The sequence below is a fragment of the Periplaneta americana genome, chromosome 3, assembly GCF_040183065.1.
Source record: "Periplaneta americana isolate PAMFEO1 chromosome 3, P.americana_PAMFEO1_priV1, whole genome shotgun sequence".
NCBI classification, from domain to species: Eukaryota; Metazoa; Arthropoda; class Insecta; order Blattodea; family Blattidae; genus Periplaneta; species Periplaneta americana.
In genome coordinates this window covers 145,479,551-145,498,491 of record NC_091119.1, presented here as the reverse complement: position 1 = coordinate 145,498,491, position 18,941 = coordinate 145,479,551, and the positions used below count along the sequence as shown (strand labels likewise).

General features: G+C 37.1%; 1 protein-coding gene across 1 annotated transcript in view; it reads left to right on the top strand.

Moving 5' to 3' along the window:
• Positions 1-5,463: 5,463 nt before the first annotated feature.
• LOC138696595 (uncharacterized) overlaps positions 5,464-18,941 on the top strand; it is a 44,019-nt gene continuing 30,541 nt past the window's right edge. The window contains exon 1 of the mRNA XM_069821747.1: positions 5,464-5,636. Within this exon, the coding sequence (XP_069677848.1) occupies positions 5,537-5,636 (100 nt within the window). The 5' untranslated portion in view covers positions 5,464-5,536. The remainder of the gene's footprint in view (positions 5,637-18,941) is intronic.

The window sequence follows — 18,941 nt, the reverse complement described above, 5'->3', positions numbered from 1 at the left end:
CAAAGTACCTCTCAATGTGCAGACTTACACCTTCCAGCGTTTCTTCTTCTGTTCCTGCAGTCAGCTCGTGCTATACATCCTCCTCCCCCTTTATTTGGTAGCTGTTATATAGGTTACGATTTTCGACTTTTTCCCCTTAAAAACTTATGGAGTTCGTTCAGTGGAGCAGCGAAACCCGGAGTGAGATAAGTGGCCAACAGGCTTGGAGCTCACAAATTCAGTATATGGCAATGCTATGTAGAGGAGTTCCGAAATAGGTTCTCTAGCCAATAATGGAGCACATTTTGAACATTTCATTCAGTAAATAGAACTAAAATTAGAGGATTACTCAAAATAAAATGTTTTCATCATACAACTCACAAGAACAATAATCCAAGTTGCCAGACGATAGAAAACAAAATGTGTGAGAAAAAAATGAACGATATGTACAAACAACTGAATTCTCTATCAAATTTAAGTAAGTGGGAGTGCCATTTGAATTTTCAAAGAAGTAGGAGTGATGGGATGAAACCTAAAATGCAATTAATATTGGTATTAAACTTACCCCTCAATATATGAATTGAGTTTCTTTAATTAAACAGAAGCTTTCTATTAATTATGGATTAAGAAAATGAAGTATCAAGCAGAACAAAACGAATTTCCGAATTCAATCAAGAACTAATACAATCGGAGGCCACTACAAACAATTACGTCATTTACGGGGAGAACACCTCTGGAAAAGTATGGCATGAAAATGGTTTCCTCGTTTCAAAGGGCCCAGTTTGACATTAATGATTTTCCACATGCTGGAAGACTGTCTCAATTTGATAAATACCGTTTAAAAGTTATTATGATGTACCTAAGTACATATGATATTTCCGTGCAGAAATTCTGCGTTACCTTACGATGAAGGATGGATGCAACAGAGAAAAATTCTCTCCGGCATCGGGACTCGATCCCTAGTTTTCAGCTCTACCTGCTGACGCTTTATCCACTAAGCCACATCGGATTCCAATTCCAATGCCGGATCGAATCCCCTCAGTTTAAGCTCTATCTCTCAGTTTTCCCTTTGGTGGCGTACTCTTATGTACAGTACTGTGTCACAGGATAATTAGTGCACCTCTGTAGGCCTACATAGAGCGTTGGACATTGTTCCTTACTTCTCGGTGAACCACGTCAGTCATTCGGAAACTGGCTAATATGATGAATTGTCATCAATAAATCTTCGTATTTATAACATTCGCATTCCATGGACAAAGTTAAAAAATCGAGTGTATGAGTGCCGCACGTACTGAGTGGAAACAACAGAAATCAGATTGTTACCATTTGAGCTGCTTTGTTTGCTCGTCATAGATTATCTCGTCAACAACATTGATTGTTTTTATACGAGATTGTTACTGATGACGATAAATTTATTATGTCTTATGTCTTTACACCAACCTCATGAACAGAAAGGAATTGCTGAGCCCTAACAAAAAAAAAGAAACTCTCCGTCAAAAATTGAGTATCTATACAAGTAAGCTAATTTTCTGCATCTAGTATGACATAGAAGGCGTCAACTGCTTTGAATTGCTTCCGATAAATATAACTGTTGAGATTTACTGTCAGCAATTCGATTGCCTTGAGGTCGCAATTCAATAAAAACGACGGGGAAGAATGCTTCAAGTGATTTTTCAGCATGATAACAGTACACATACTGCTAACATTACAAAAACGGTTATCCAAGAGTTCAGCACATCCACTCTATTCTTCTGATCTTGCTCTACCTTATCAGATTTTCATTTTTTCAGTTCTCTATTCAAAAATTTCCGGGGAACCTCCTGCTCCGGGGAAACGAAACTGCTCTTCGACAATGCCTTAAAGGTACTGAACTCCAAATCACCGGATATCTACAGGTGTGAAATAGAAAAACTGCCAGAATTTTGGAGTCATAAACAATACAGGAGAACACATTATTGATTAGTTTATATATTTTGTATAAAATAAATAATTTTGAATTTAATAAAAAACGCTATGAATTTAAGCATTCAACTTAATAGCACACTAGACTCGCTAATCCGGTTCTCAATAATCCGGCTTCCTTCGAGTGTACTGCCTATCACTTTTACTATAGGTAATAATTTTCTGGGAAATTTGCACTGGTGCCATGTGTTGCACTGTATTATTTATATACATATACAGGGTGTTTCAAAAATACGGGACATAATTTCAGGTATGTATTTCCCACATGTAGACAATCAAAATAGTTCATTACAACATGTGTCCGGAAATGCTTTATTTCCGAGTTATGGTCTTCACAACATTGAAATTCACCGGAACGTTTTTCTTTCCGCAGGTCCTTGCCGTCAAAGGAGACATTAAGAGGGCACACTCTGACAGTTCATTCCGAGGCGAAGGTTACATTCAGTGTTGTGTAGGCGTTAGACTGTGCGACATGTATTCAAATCAAGAGCTGGCAGAAATACACTTCATGTACGGTAAGGCGGACGGCAATGCTGCGCTGGCTCGTTGTTTGTACCCACAGCGACAATGTCCAGATCGGAAGACATTTGTACGTCTCCATTACCGTCTGTGCGAGTATGGAAAATTTAACTCTCCTGGTTTGGGAAGGGGACGACCAAGATCTACAACTCCAGAAGTACAGGAGGAGATTCTGGAGGTTGTGAACATGACTCCTTCTATCAGCACACGAAGGGTAGCGTTGCAAGTCAGTGTTCTTCATACGACTGTCTGGAGACTGTTGAAAGAATATCAATTGTATCCTTATCATTTGCAACGTGTACAGGCCCTGTCACCAGCAGATTACCCTGCACGAGTTAGGTTCTGTTAGTGGTTCTTGCAGCAGTGTGGTGTAAATCCGAACTTTCCTGCCTTAGTATTATTTACAGATGAAGCACAGTTCACACGAGATGGCATAACAAATTTCCACAATCAGCATGTTTGGGCGTATGAAAACCCACGTGCAACTGTTCCATCTCATCACCAGGTGCGGTTCTCCCTCAACATGTGGGCCGGTATCATTGGTGATCGATTAGTTGGACCCCATGTGCTTGTAAACAGACTTACGGGGCAGGCATAAACAAACTTCCTGGAAAACACCATACCTTATGTTTTAGAAGACACTCCACTGATCAATCGTCAACACATTCACTTCTTGCATGATGGCGCTCCTGCACACTTCAGTCGTACGGCTCGCCGGTACTTGGATCGAAGGTTTCCTGATCGATGGATAGGTAGAGGTGGCCCAATTGCTTGGCCTCCACGCTCACCTGATCTGAACCCTCTCGATTTCTACTTTTGGGGCCATTTAAAATCATTGGTTTATTCGTCTCCGGTGCCTGATTTGGAATCCCTTCGGAATCGAATTCTGGCATGTTCTGAGGACATACGCAATACTCCTGGAGTTTGGGATCGTGTTCGCAGGTCAATGAGACATCGATGTGAGGTCTGTATTCAAGCAGGAGGTGGGCATTTTGAACATCTTCTGTAAGGACGACCTGCGGAAAGAAAAACGTTCCGGTGAATTTCAATGTTGTGAAGGCCATAACTCGGAACTGAAGTATTTCCGGACACATGTTGTAATGAACTATTTTGATTGTCTACATGTGGGAAATACATACCTGAAATTATGCCCCGTATTTTTTAAACATTCTGTATATAGACACATTTGTATAAGTAGGTGTACGTACAGTATACAAGCGTCGACTACGTGTGGAACGATCTAGTTTCGATTTAGAAATGCAAATGGTTTTGTTAACGCAGCTTATAACATTAAACTTAGTGACATTTTAAGCATTCTCGGTAATCCGACACCACTCTGCGCAAAGAATGCCGGATTATCAAGAGTCTACTGTATCTCTCATTCAAGATTTATATTATTTCAACTGCTTAATGACAGATGTGTTAAACTTTGATCAATCCTAATCTGATAGGCCTACTGTTTCTTCAATTCTGTGGTTCAGTGAACCCTGTAACCTTTATATAGCTTCTTATAAAATCAAAGAAAATTGTAAGCACTGTACGTAATGGTAATACAATATGTTGTCATTTTTTTCTATCTCTAATACTTAGGCCTATAAAATAATCACGATAGGAGGGGTGATAAATGAAAGGTTCAGATCAGCGGTGACCAAAGCGGGTGTTGTGATTACATCGTGTACGAGGAGTTTCCTGTACATTGCTGTGTGTTTCATTCACGTACTGAAGGCAAGCAGTGGCGGTATCATGTCGCTCTACAGACTGTCTTTACAAGCAGTAAGAGGTGGTTTCGTAAAAAATGAGAACTTTTTTGTTGTTCCGTCGGACAAAATACTATATGTTTACTTTGCTCAACAGTTCAATTAGGAGTATATAGAAACATTAATTGCCACGCTGAATAATGTATTATTATCACATTATTATTATTATTATTATTATTATTATTATTATTATTATTATTATTATTATTACTGACCACTAAGTATGTGTTTCTATAATTATTCTCTATGTACATGAATATTGATATTTTTTGATCTTCTTCCTAGAAGGATGAAATTATTAGGTTTTATCTTAATTTTAATCTTCTTAATTTTTATGCGAGGGTAACTATTTATTAGTTATTCATTTAATAATATTGTAAAAAAATGATTCAATATTATGTGCCAATGAATTGTTAAACGCCAGGAATTGACATGTCTTAAATCATAGCCAGGAAGACAAAGATGACATAAATGTAAGGAAGTCAGCTACCTAATGGGGTTTGAAATGTCTCGTGCTCTAAAGCCTTTTAATAGAACAGAATTTCTCAAAAGAGTAATGATTAAAATAGCTCCAATAACTTGTCCATAAAAAGTTTTTAATTTTGAAAAACTACGAATTTCTCGACCAAGTATCGAGATAAGAATTTAGAAAATTCCTGATTATATTCAAGAGGAAGGTTAAAAAAATAAGCAAGAAAATTCGTATATTATTCACTGGCTCTTGATGGCAGCAGCGACATTACTGATATCCTACAGCAAAGCTTGAGATTTTTATCCACGGAATTGATCAAGATGTTAGTACCACCACTGGTAGTAGTTTTCATGCCAACCAGCTTTCCTCCGTCTCCTTACTTCATAGGCTGTCTGTATGTAATCACTGCAGCTCCAGTTTTGGTCACTGCTGGTTTAGATCCATATTCATAATATTACCTATTTTTTTGGGGTTACGAGGTTCTTACACTGTACCACAGAACTGTTTCAATAGCTTTGGATGCAAGAACCCAAAAATCTAGCAGCACAGCAATTAGAATTATTCACACATATTCACTGCTTATTGTCAATTATTCATTTTTCCTGCACAAATAGATTTGAAAATGGCAAATTAATTTCCGATGTCTTGAAGTTGAGCATCGGACGACACAATGAAGCGGAACGCACACGTCACTGCACAAAACATGCAACACGAACCTGTCCTAGGGCCAAAACAGGATCCTCCGTGCAGCAGCGTAGGATGGACTCTTGTAAGACAGGGTTCAGCAGTGTTAACAGATTCGCGGTGCCTTGCGGTTCTCAGACATTCACCTCTTCCTCCACTCGCCATGGGTCGTCAACGGGATGTCATTGCTTTCTTCATCGGAGGATCTGTGTTCGTTATCTGCGTTTACCTGACGATGGCTCAAGTTCCTTTCTCTCTGTCAAGTGAGTATTTCGTCTCATACTTCATAGCATTACAGTAGAGCAAAAGTGTGACACAAGCTTAACTTTATGTTATTTAACACTCTAAACCAGTGGTCGTCAGCACTCGCTGAAATGTGCAAAGGGTACGTGGTGCCGTCCCGTGTGCACCGTCGTGCAGCAGGGAGAGATAGAGAGCATACCCGCTAGCAGCTACAGAGTGCACCATGGTGCACTGCGTTTTCTGCGGGTAAGAGACGCTAGCCCCAGCGTGATCTGTGCTGAGGACCCCTACTCTAAACAATGTAGCTGATCTGAGTATTGAGAGAGAGTTGCAGAATAGGGCTTACAACCGGTTTAGACTCGACCGGTCAGAGAACAACCGTCAAGGTCGAGCATCCGATCGAATGTTAGAATTTTAATCGGTTACCCCTAATGTTTTGTAGGCTAGACACAACACCAGGCGCCTTCATCATACATGAAACTGACATTTTCTGAGTACACAAACGGAGTAATAATTGAAATAAATTTATTTTGTCTTATTAAAAAATGTGTTTGCTTGATATAAGCCTACAATTGAACACTTTAATACACATATCTTCATAACTAATACATAAATGAACAAATGGACACCAGTAACAACACAGAAAATAAGTGTAATGCATAATATGAAATCGGGTGTGTAAAGAAATGAAAGAATAGAATAAATTACAATTATTTAATGAACAGTGGAACAAAGAAGTACATAAATTATAGTGTAACATTTATGCTTTAAATTCAAAATGGATACCTATAAAATAGTAGCTGTTAATATATAATGCCTTTTAATTACTCATTAATCATTTTAAGACCATAGAGTGTTATTAACAAAAAAAAAGTACTTTCAAGCTCCAATGCTTGTACTTTCACGATGCATGTGTTGCTCTTGACGATACCCAACTGTAATACGTGGATGAGTAAAGGTAAAGGTAAAGGTATCCCCGTAACATGCCATGAAGGCACTTGGGGGGCATGGAGGTAGAGCCCCATGCTTTCCATGACCTCGGCACTAGAATGAGGTGGTGTGGTCGGCACCACGCTCTGACCGTCTTTTACCCCCGGGAAAGACCTGGTACTCAATTTTATAGAAGGCTGAGTGAACCTCGGGGCCGTTCTGAAAGTTTGGCAACGAGAAAAAATCCTGTCCCCACCTGGGATCGAACCCCGGACCTTTCAGTCCGTAGCCATGGATGAGTGGATGAATCAATTAATTAATTAACCAATGAATTAATGAATGAATGTACTGAGAGAGGAAGAATCATCAATTAAATAGTAGACCTACACGATGATAATCGCTTCCTTGCAAGGGCTCTTGGAACTCCTGCATGGCTTAATGTGATCTACCTTTGCCATCCACCCACAGAGAGTGAGAAACAACTCGAATATTCGATAAACCGAACATTGAAATACTTCGCGAGACGGAAAACGTTTGCATACTATCTACAGCATCAGGCGCTCAATAGAAATATATAATTTTTATTTCTCGTAACCGGTTGTGCACGACTCTATTGAGAGTAGATGCCTCCGTCGTTTCGGAACTACTTATAGGTTCTGTCTTCAAGGTTGCCTAATTTGTTTCGTCCGTTATTTTTGTTTAGGCCAAAAATTAGACTGAGTAAACAATGCTGCCTGAATCTTTTCTTTTTTTATTAAAGGCAGGTACTTGACTCTTCACCCATATGAAGCCTTTTGTGTATCCCAATTTACCGACAGAGTCGTAGCCCGGGGTGCGCCATAGAAGTAGTGGCGAGGTGCGATTTGAAGACCTGTAATTTTGTCCCTAGTTCCGACTGTGACTGAAGTTCCAAAATCACAGTTCCGAGAAATCGCCATCTCGATCAATGTATCACTCATAGTAATGGCGACTGTTGTACGTATATGTGACAGCTCCAGAAACCAGACAACTGCTAGTCGGAAGGTAATTAACTTGGACAACATCTGGGATCTAATCAATTATCGTCCCATATTGTGCACGGACGGATGCATATTCGAACAGTTAAGCCAGTGATGTCAAAACAAGTGCATTTTTCTAACCTTGACGTTGTGCGCGGGCATCAAGCGCTAGGAAGGAGGAAGGATTATGTACTGTATATAGTGCTGCTTATGATTAGGTTTTTCTCCGGAGCGGTTGTTTGCACGCTTTCAATCGGAGACCTCCGGTTACCTCCGATTGATGCCGCGCAGGTTGTATATGTGCTGCGGCGCAGACATACACTTTCCGCTGAGCATTTCTTTAATCGGATCAGGTAGTGATTGGAGTCCGCTGACGTCCGCGCATCTTTTAGAATAAGTGTGTAATGTTTTGTTGTTTATTTTCTCTTTTTATTTACCTCTCTCTCTCTTTCTTCGGCTCTTCTTTTTTTCTTGGTTTGCTTGAAGTACCTATGTACTATGTTAGCTGACAGATTTTTTTTCTAGTTTTGAAATTCATAGTGTATGTGGAAAGGCATATTAGTTTTATGTCATTGATCAAATTAATAACATTAAAATTAACTGAAAACTAACGCAGAAGTAAAGCTTTTCAGTAGCTAATGTAAACATATATAATTTTCCTGGGAATACTCGTTTATTCACAAACAGTGTTTATCAATTATTATTCTAATCGGTTTAGATTAACGTAAAATATATTAACGGAGCTTCAGAATGGAACAAAAGAAACGTGTGGTATCAATGGGTTAAAGTTTACTGTCCAAAATAATTTATTAAGTTTCTTCACCAGACAGGATTGTGATCATTGTGTTAAAGAGTGTCAGTATTTGAACTGCCTCGTCTAAAACGCGTCACTCTTCCTCTGTAATAAAAATATAAGCGGATATCAACTTAAGGATAATTGTAATTATGTTATTACGACACGTTTCTTTAGTTTAAGAATGAAACTCAATATTTTAATCCAATAACTCAAGTTGCCTTTTAAATATTCCATATAAGTTATGTATGATTTTTATTGCCTCGAAAGTTACGTTTTATAGAAATTTCAAGACTTTTTTTCTAGACTGTGGACTTTTGGAACAATAACACTAAAGCAGTTTAAAAAATCGTATCAAATGTTTTGCGTAATTGCAAAACTACGAAAACGATTATATCACTAATTAACCGTCAATGTGTATCTGAATGGTAATAATTTATTTTTGACAGCAAGTACGAGTAGCACAACCGCGGCTCTTACTGTTAGCCTAAACACTTACATACCTAATTTTAAAATTTAGACCTACTCAGAGAATCTATCTAACCTGGTCCACGCCATAGAGATTTCCAAATACGGACCTGTTAGCGTCCTAGGAGCGTTTGGCATTTCTGGCAACACAATCACCAACTCATATTTCATTTCAAGTAAGCGGCTCATCACTGAAGTTTGGAGTTTCATCTCGTAACAATATGCTGTATCTATCTTAGAGGGTCCTTTTTTGCTGAAATTCTTTTGCTTTTCAATTTTTCATTCGGAATGTTACTCTGTCTGCACACAAAACCACGAAATTATATATTAGAACATATATATATAATATATATAAGCGTGTTTACTTAGATTTATATATATATATATATATATATATATATATATATATAAATCTAAGTAAACACGCTTTTTAAAAGAGTTCAAAAATGTTTTGAACAGTTAAATTTACTTACTTTCTTCAAGTTCGCGATTGTGCGATCGCTTCAAATGGTCTAACAAATTCGAAGTACCTCCATCCTTAGAGTAAATTCGCCGACAAAGTTCACAGCGTGCGACTTTATTATTATCTTCACTAAATTGCAGAGTTTCCATGCGACGGATATACGATTTGGTGCCATTTAATTCCACTCACAACTACCCTCAGTCCGTACGCGCCGGTCGTCCTTGCGCTCTACGTACTCCAACTTCGCTTCGCTCCGAACCACCGCATCCCTCCTTTGTCCCCTGTTCCACCTACGATAGTATCGGAGATCACCGGTGGAGAGCTTTATTCGTAATCTCCGATTTCTCCGCGGTAGTAGTCACTCCGATGAGCAGCACTAACTGCATATGAATAAGCAGCCTGTTGGTTTAAGAAAATAGTGGTGCACAAACTTCAAACGGAACGTGAAATTTTATGTCATTTTTATATGGCTTCTTTCTGTTTGATGTTATCTATATTGTCTGTAAAACAAAAGTACTAACACCAATTTCTTAATATTGAAGTTGTGTTTTAAACGTTAATAACATAATAAAGAGTTTTAAGAAAGAAGGAATATTCACATAAATTCCATAGTAGTACAACTACACTATGCTAAGTGAATGAAACACATCATTCATAAAGAAAGTAACATTCCAAAGGAAGAGATTGAGTATGACATAAGTTGGAATTGATATTGATGGTATCTTTAGCCTTATAAAAGAAATCAATAAACTAATCAAAATAATATTATAGTACAAAGCAAAGTTACCTATAACTTATAACTTACGTAACAAAACTCTTATCGCATTATGCGCAACTTCCTATCATCAGAATATTAAATTATTTTCTCGAAATTTTCTGAAGCTATAGAGCTGACGTTTTTACAACAGATGGGCACATATCTTTTGTTTATGATGTAACATTGGTTCATAATCTAATTACTAATAACATTAAAAATGGCTACAGCTTGTAGTCTTGTTACAATAAGCAATGTAAATCCTGTCATTGTTTGTTTCGCCAAGGACTCCAGAACGGGTGCCAATATTCGGCGCGGGCAAACACGCATACCATATAAAAAAATCCTACTGTCATCTGTTGTTCCCTAACCGAATGCTTTGCGGTTTTGGAGATTCACGTCCATATTACGTTCCAAAAAGACACTGAAAAACCGTAAGAGACTTTTAACCTTGACATGAGGTGTCGAAATAGTTTACCGAGCTCGGCCAAGGTCAGCAGTTGGTACATGCACTTGAGCGGAATGTGGGTTTAACTTTTTAAGTTATCTCCTTTGCAATGGTGCAAACCGAAAGTGTGTATAAAATAATTTCCAAGATATTCTTTTTTTACGATTACCTTTCTTTCAGAAAATTATTTATTTCTTTATTTCTTCATTTATTTATTTATTGCTTTCTTTCGTTCTTTATTTATTTATTTATTTATTTATTCATTTTCTTTCTTTCTTTCTCTCTTTATTTATTTACTTATTGATTTATTTATTTACTTATTTATTTACTTATTTACTTATTTATTTACTTATTGATTTATTTATTTACTTATTCATTTACTTATTTCTTTATTTACTTATTTCTTTACTTCTTTATTTACTTATTTTCTTATTTATTTACTTATTTATTTACTTATTTACTTATTTATTCATTATTTATTTATTTACTCGTCTATTTATTTATTTATTTATTCACTCATTATTTGTTTATTTATTTATTTACTTACTCATCTATTTATTTATTTACTCATCTCTTTATCAATTAGTTAATTAGTTTATTTATTTATTTATTTATTTATTTTCTTTCTTTCTTTCTTTCGCTCTTTATTTATTTACTTATTATTTACTTATTTATTTACTTACTGATTTATTTATTTACTTATTTATTTACTTATTGATTTATTTATTTACTTATTTATTTACTTATTGATTTATTTATTTACTTATTCATTTACTTATTTCTTTACTTACTTATTTCTTTACTTCTTTATTTACTTATTTTCTTATTTATTTATTTTCTTATTTATTTACTTATTTATTTATTCATTTTTTATTTATTTACTCGTCTATTTATTTATTTATTCACTAATTTTTTGTTTATTTATTTATGTATTTATTTACTTACTTACTCATCTATCTATTTATTTACTCATCTCTTTATCAATTAGTTAATTAGTTTATTTATTTATGAAATTCTAAAATACCACCCTCAAGGACGACGACGACCTGGACGTCCACAGAAACATCTATTGGATCCTGTATAGCTGGAACCGAAACAGGCCAACAGGCAACAATGACCTAATTTCGTGCCTGGAATATGATTATTTATTTATTTATTTATTTATTTATTTATTTATTTATTTATTTATTTACTTATTTATTTATTTATTACTAAATTTTGTATTTAATATTTATTTTAACTTTTTTTCACTTATTCATGTCACTTGTTTACTTAATTTATTAAAAATGTAAATGTTTATTCTGCATCTTTGTGTAGATACCATGAACATGTTTCACAATAATGGCTTCGACAATTTTTTACTACAAGACCGCTCTAAAGCATACTCGACTGAGCGCCGCTAGTTATAAATATTAAGCATCTGCCTTTGTCAGGTTCTACGACACTCTGCGATAAAACTTTAACTCCTCTGTGAAGACTATGAACGTGATTCACTAGCCGGATCGTAAAGGCAACTGAATTCAGCAACTTCCTATGCGCTTCCATCAAAAGAATTCCAGTCATTCATGAAGTCAGAAATAGTCTTGACATTCCATCTTACTACAAAGGTTTCAATTGAACACTTGACGTCATTTCGTAATATTTCTGGTGCAAGGCTACTCTTAACATCTCAGGTTAGTCGCAACAGTATAATCGTTCCTCCGCTGCTAACAGAGTAGGCGTAAACTCATCAGGAATTTTGAACAGTCCAACCTCGAATATTTATAGTTTCTTTAGAAACGTTATACAAATAGACTTTCTTTGTGAACTAGTGGTTGCCATGGTAGCCGGTGAATTCGACTTGCTCGAGTTGAAGGCTGATGGCCGAGTGAATCAATCTCGGCCAAAAAAACGTAATGATTAGGTTTTAACGAAGAAAACTGCGATTACGGTGCACCAACACTGAAGAAACCCGATCTTTTGACTGTTCTCTTAACGCAGGTGAACTTAGAGATTGCATGTATCAAATACCTTACTATAATAATACCTGACAGCTAGCAGTTCTGCGCGCGAACGACGCTGGTGCTGCTACTTAGGCGGCCGGTGTAGAGATACTCGCGAAACAAGCTGTAATCAACTGCAACGTATATTGTTGTTAATGTTAATGTTATGTCTTATTTAACGACGCTCGCAACTGCAGAGGTTATATCAGCGTCGCCGGATGTGCCGGAATTTTGTCCCGCAGGAGTTCTTTTACATGCCAGTAAATCTACTGACATAAGCCTGTCGCATTTAAGCACACTTAAATGCCATCGACCTGGCCCGGGATCGAACCCGCAACCAATATATATTGTTGCTGGGCTAGTTAATAGGTTTATTAATTAGTGCTGTGTTAAAATGTCAGGGTGTATATGTGCTGTTTACAATTGCTAAAATTACACCATCACAAATTGCTCCAAATCGTACTTTTCATTTCCGAGGGATCATAAAACGTGAGTCAACAACATTCTTTAGTAGGCCTAATTCCTTCGTCTTTGTGTTGATAGAACAATAAAAATTAACTTTTTTATTCAGGCCTAATAAAGGAATAGAAGTTAAATTATATTGGAAATTTTAAGATTTTAGCAAATTAAGTTTTATTGTTGTCCACATGCCTTTACTAATTATTACAAGCACCAGATTACTACCATTTTTATCTTTGCAATTGTCAGCAATGCGTATATAAAGCGTTATTGTAAATTCATTCTTAATTTCAGAATTAATTTTGTCTCACTAAAGCAAAGAAAAAATATGCAACAATTAATTACGGAAAATAATATGAAGCATGCAATATTTCTCATAATCTGCAGCTTTGTTATAAAATAATGTTACATTAAATACGGTACTATTCAACATTTCTTAAGTGTCTCGTATATTATTCCACATTAGTACCTCATGTTTTAAACAATAGTCCGATTTCCGCTATGTTAATATTTGTATTTGTGGACGTAATTCCACGCCGCTCCGCTAGATGTCAGGTCCGCGATATTTCGCACTCACGTCAATGCTGCTAGTATACAGCTGTCCGGTATTGCATGTATGTCATTTCTACAAAGGAAAGCATCCATAGAAAAGCAAAGATGAAATCAGAACGAATCCAATTGTTACGCGCTTCGATTTTGTTAGACCGTTCTGCTAGATTCGTTTGTTTATAACGCATAACGCTACAGAAAGATGAAGTGGTTAAAGAGTTTTCGCACCCTCGACGCCAACTAAATGTCTAACGCTATGTTGACGTCATTGATGAAAGAGCCAATCAGAGCCATTCACCTCACGCTATTTCAATAGCGGAACTCGCTATATCTAGAAAGATAACGTGAAGTTTATTGTAGGCCTAATTCGGTGTTAACATAATATTTCGTTTGAGATTTACCGCTGTGGATGATCTTCATCTACTTACTCGTAGAACAGCTCAAGATGGATAAATTATTCAGGGCGAAGTACAGGGACATCATTTTATTTTTACTAACATTTCTGATATTAACCTTTGGATTAACGGTTGAGAACCGGAAACACCGTTTGCTACCCCTTTCCACGACTGGAGTTTGATGACACTGGCGTAAAATACAAACAAATCACTTTACTAGGTATAGGAGTAAAGTAGGAATTAGGTTTTTCTTTAATCAAAATACAGTACAGTATTAACAATAAGTGTTTTTACTCGCGAACTAAGCTATCCATTCGGACGAATTCATAATCCAGTGTATATTATACTGCCTACAGCTGATTAGCGTACAATATAGAGATTGAAGTTAAATTGAAAAATAATCATAACATGGATATTTAAACACAATTTTGAAAATGGTGGCCGTTCATTTCGATACAGGCTTCAGTTCTTTTTTGCATATTATCGCACTATAGACTGTTGTATCTAATTCCAGTTACCAGTTTCGTCCTTCGTACTAGTAACTCATGTTGAAATAATTCTGTACCTACTCAATAAAAGAGTACCTTATGTACTGTAAATTCAATCTTCACTTCTGCCCGATCCGAAAAGATAAAATTACTCAGACATACTGTCTACCGTCCGTGCAAGTGGTTTTGTCACAGGGCCGTAGAAAGGAGGAAAGTCACATGATAGTTAATTAACGAGACCCTTTTATTTAAGTTATTTTAAACAGTTGTATAATATTACGTAGACGTCCAATTCCTAACAGAAATCAATGTTTTCAGAAAAGAGGTAAGACAGTCTAGTCACTAGCCTTTACAGAGGGGAGAGCAGAAGCGGGTGGGGGAAACCGGGATGCGACATATGGAAACGAACGACAGTACCTGTGCGAGAATATGATTCAATATTGAAAGCTCTTTCGTCACTGGACAACGCGAACATATTTCTGGAACGTACTATACTCACTAACTCAGTAGGCCTACTGTTTGTGTTTAGTATGACCATAAGGCGACTGACTGTATACGCATCGTTCTGTGTGAAGAAAGGTTCTTTATTTTATTTTTTGGGGTTATTTTACGACGCTGTATCAACATCTAAGTTATTTAGCGTCTGAATGATAAGAAGGTGATAATGTCGGTGAAATGAGTCCGGGGTCCAACACCGAAAGTTACCCAGCATTTGCTCGTATTGGGTTGAGGAAAAACCTTGGAAAAAACCTCAACCAGATAACTTGCCCCGACCGGGATTCGAACCCGGACCACTTGGTTTTGCGGCCAGGCTCGCTGACGTTACTCCACAGGTGTGGACCGGAGAAATGTTGGAAGTTTACTAGTAGAGGGGGTGGGAGTGAAGTACATTCAAGAACTCAGGTACAATAAAAATTGAAATAAAAATAAAATTATGTCCCTGTACAAGAACTGTTTCGCCAATCAGAGAAAGAACATAATCATCACCGTCTTCTCATTATATCTCAATTTGCATGAACATTGGATTCAGAACCTAATTTCGTTTTGTTTATGGTTGTAACTGAGGACATAACCTTTGTTCAAAGAAAAAAAAATTGGTAACCGAAAGCTCTGTTTTAAATTGTCGTCCAGTTCAATGAACGGATTTCCTCGCTCGTGGAACATTATACTACCACAATCGTAGCATAAAAATTAATCAAAGTCTGTCTAAATACAATGAAAATAAACTTCCCTCACCATTTTACTTAGCATATAAGAATAATCTTTTTAATTCTCTTCTTTTCTTTTCTTTTAGAAATATTATCTGTAAACTACAGTTAATTTGATGAACTCGAGAATATTCGTCAGTTACATTTAACTTAAAATTAAAGTTAAGATGAAAGTAACTGGAATTAGTATTCATGGAATCAAAAATTCGCTGTAAAATTTAACTGAAGATTAATTTAACGCCAAAATCTGAGGTTAATTATAATTAATTAAATAATTATTTATACAACTGCCCTTAAGTAGATTTAATACAAATTTATTAAAACATCCTTAATAAACTAACGTTTGCTCAAATGCATATTTTGTAAAAACTTTGCCATTACGTATCTATATTTAATTAAATAAGTGAATATTAAATAAAAAAGCCATTGAATAAACAGAATGGTTAACCCTGAAAGAGGTGCTAGGGTTTCCGATGCTGTCATAAGAAGACTCTTAGCCCCTGGAGCTTATCAGGCTACTCGTAAGCGGATGGGATCTGGCTCTGTAAGGGGATGAGGCAGAATGGGCCACCTATCAGTATCGGATTCACAAATACCATCCAGCCCACTATCGGACTTGGACAATCATCGCATGTATGATGCAGAAGTACGTAGCGTTTTTTTTTTTTCGCTGTGATAAAAATTATTTGAGATTAATAGAAGACAGAAAAAGACAAATTAATCAGTAATATATTCCCCTATAACTAACTCTCACATGTAAGGTCAATTAAAACAGTGTTCATGGGTTAGATAATAAACATACAACTGTGTTATATATATATATATATATATATATATATATATATATATATATATATAGTATGTTTATTATTCCCCTATAATATTTATGATTCTCTACCAACGCTGAAGAAATCTGCTGATTTGGAGTTTAAGAATTTGTCAAGGCAAGTTTGTAAAGCGTCTTCCATTACGAAAGAAATTCCCGTGAAGATTGTTGGATAGAGAACGGAAAAGAAAATCTAAGGGCGCAAGATCGGAAGAATATGAGGGATGTGCAATCATCTCCAACCAAGCTCCTGGGTAGCTTTTTCGTCATGTCAAAACTGGTTCACAATAAACCGGGAACGGAAACGAGAACGAAAATGTTTTTTGGCAGGTTATTTTACGACGCTTAGGTTATTTAGCGTCTGATTGAGATGAAGGTGATAATGCCGGTGAAATGAGTCCGGGGTCCATCACTGATAGTTACCCAGTATTTCCTCATATTGGGTTGAGGAAAAACCCCGGAAGAAATCTCAATCAGGTAACTTGTCCCAACCGAGAATCGAACCCGGCCACATGGTTTCGCGGCCAGACGCGTCAGCCGTTATTCCACACGTGTGGACGGTAATATTGTTAAAATTCATTTATTTTATCATTACTTCCATTCTCGTTCTCGTTTTCGTTCCCGGTTTATTCTGAACCAGGCTTTAGTGGAGTGCGGGCGTATATTATCGTAACGCAGTCTTCCCGGTCCTTATTCTTCAATTGCAGCCGCAAGGCGTCTGAGTTGTTGGCAATAAATATGAACAGTTATAATTACATTCCTGCGATGTAATTCGTAGTACACGACGCCTTCTTCATCTCATCAGACGCATATCATCATCTTATGTGGATTTAAATTTAAATTGTAGTTTATTTAAGATGTTCGCAACTCCAGAGGTTATATGAGCGTCGCCGATGTGCCGGAATTTTGTCCCGCAGGAGTTCTTTTACATGCCAGTAAATCTACTGTCGTATTTAAACACACTTAAATGCCATCGATCTGGGCCGGGATCGAACCCGCAACCTCGAGCATTGAAGGCCAGCGCTATACCAAGTACGCTACAGAGGCCGACGTCTTATGTGGATGGACAGTAACTTTTGTACGGAGTGTAGTGTGTTCAAACGAGAGAAACATGTTATTGCAGTGCTTTCTCCGATGGCATTCTCCCCGTACACGGCATAAATGTTTCGAGCCGCCTCCGCTGCCACTGCTCTATTACACTCAAACAGAAGAATAGCATGTCGGAAGTGTATATTCTTTTCCACTTGACACTATTTCTTTTAGTCCACAAATAGCACAAACTTTCGTCAAAACCGCAGAATTCAGGGCGTATTTACAAGCAAAACACTGCAAATGACAAATGACAAACGATTAACAATCTCCTAACAACGTAATGTTGTGATGAACAAAAACGCTACGAACTTAGATATCATCATTATACTGTATATAAGGCACAAAGTGGGCCAGAATGCATTAAGTTTATAAATCCGTCCCGAGTCCAGCCTTCGTAGAGCCGAGTCAAGTCAAGATACGATAATAGTAACGTAGGCTGATGTGAAGCGAGTATCGCAGTATTGTAAAACAGCAGGAGAGTAATTCGTTGGAGAGGCGGGGCAGGACGCTGAACTCTGCGCGGTCACTCTCTGCACAACCTGTTTCCTGTGTGTACCACTCACACGCAGTGCCTTCCTTTTAAAGCGAAACAGCCTCGGAGGATCTTTCTTGTTTATTCTTCCCTTTCCTTATGACTTTTGGATCTGTATTTCTATGAGGAACCGTGCTGATTGGCACATCTATTAATAGCTCAGGGATATCCAAGGGCTGTAATGATCGCAGAGTATCGTTATTTCCTGCCATTAGGAAGTCTGGCAAAACTAATGGAGGGAATGCTGCTATACAGATCGAATGCGTGTTTTTTTTTTTTTTTTTTTTTTCGTGAGCCAGCTATGCGGTGTTGCCATACTACTCAGAATTTCAGCCTATTTTTCTAATTAACCGTGTACTTAATTTCAAAACTCACAGGGGCGTACCCAAGGGGGGGGGGAGGTTACAGGGTTAGAACTCCCCTTGAACATTAAAAAAATGATATATTTAGATTTGAGCTTTTTTTATCCATAATCGTTTTCCCTCTAATTGTTCACGTCAGAGTAACAAATCTACATCGACATAAAGCATAGTCCTCCTACCCCTTCTTCATTATATTCATCATGCCACTTTCATTCTTCTTCCTTGGTGAGTTCCAGGTTCCATTATTGTGTTTAATTAAGTTATATTTCAATATACACTATCTACCAAAAAGTAATTGGTCACTGTGGTACCACCTTTTGTTGCTATAACAGCAGCCACCCTGTCAGGCGTGCTCTCCACTGGTTTGTGTAGGATATCCACTGGAATGCGTCGCCATTCCTCTTGCAACATGGCACTCAGTTGGACAATGGAAGTTGGCCGCATCTCCCGAGACCTCAATCGCGGGTGCAATTCGGCCCAAAGGTGCTCAATGGGATTGAGATCAAAACTCTGTGCAGGTCAGTCAACCGGTGAACATTATTGTCTGCATACCACTGCATAATAGCCGCCGAAACATG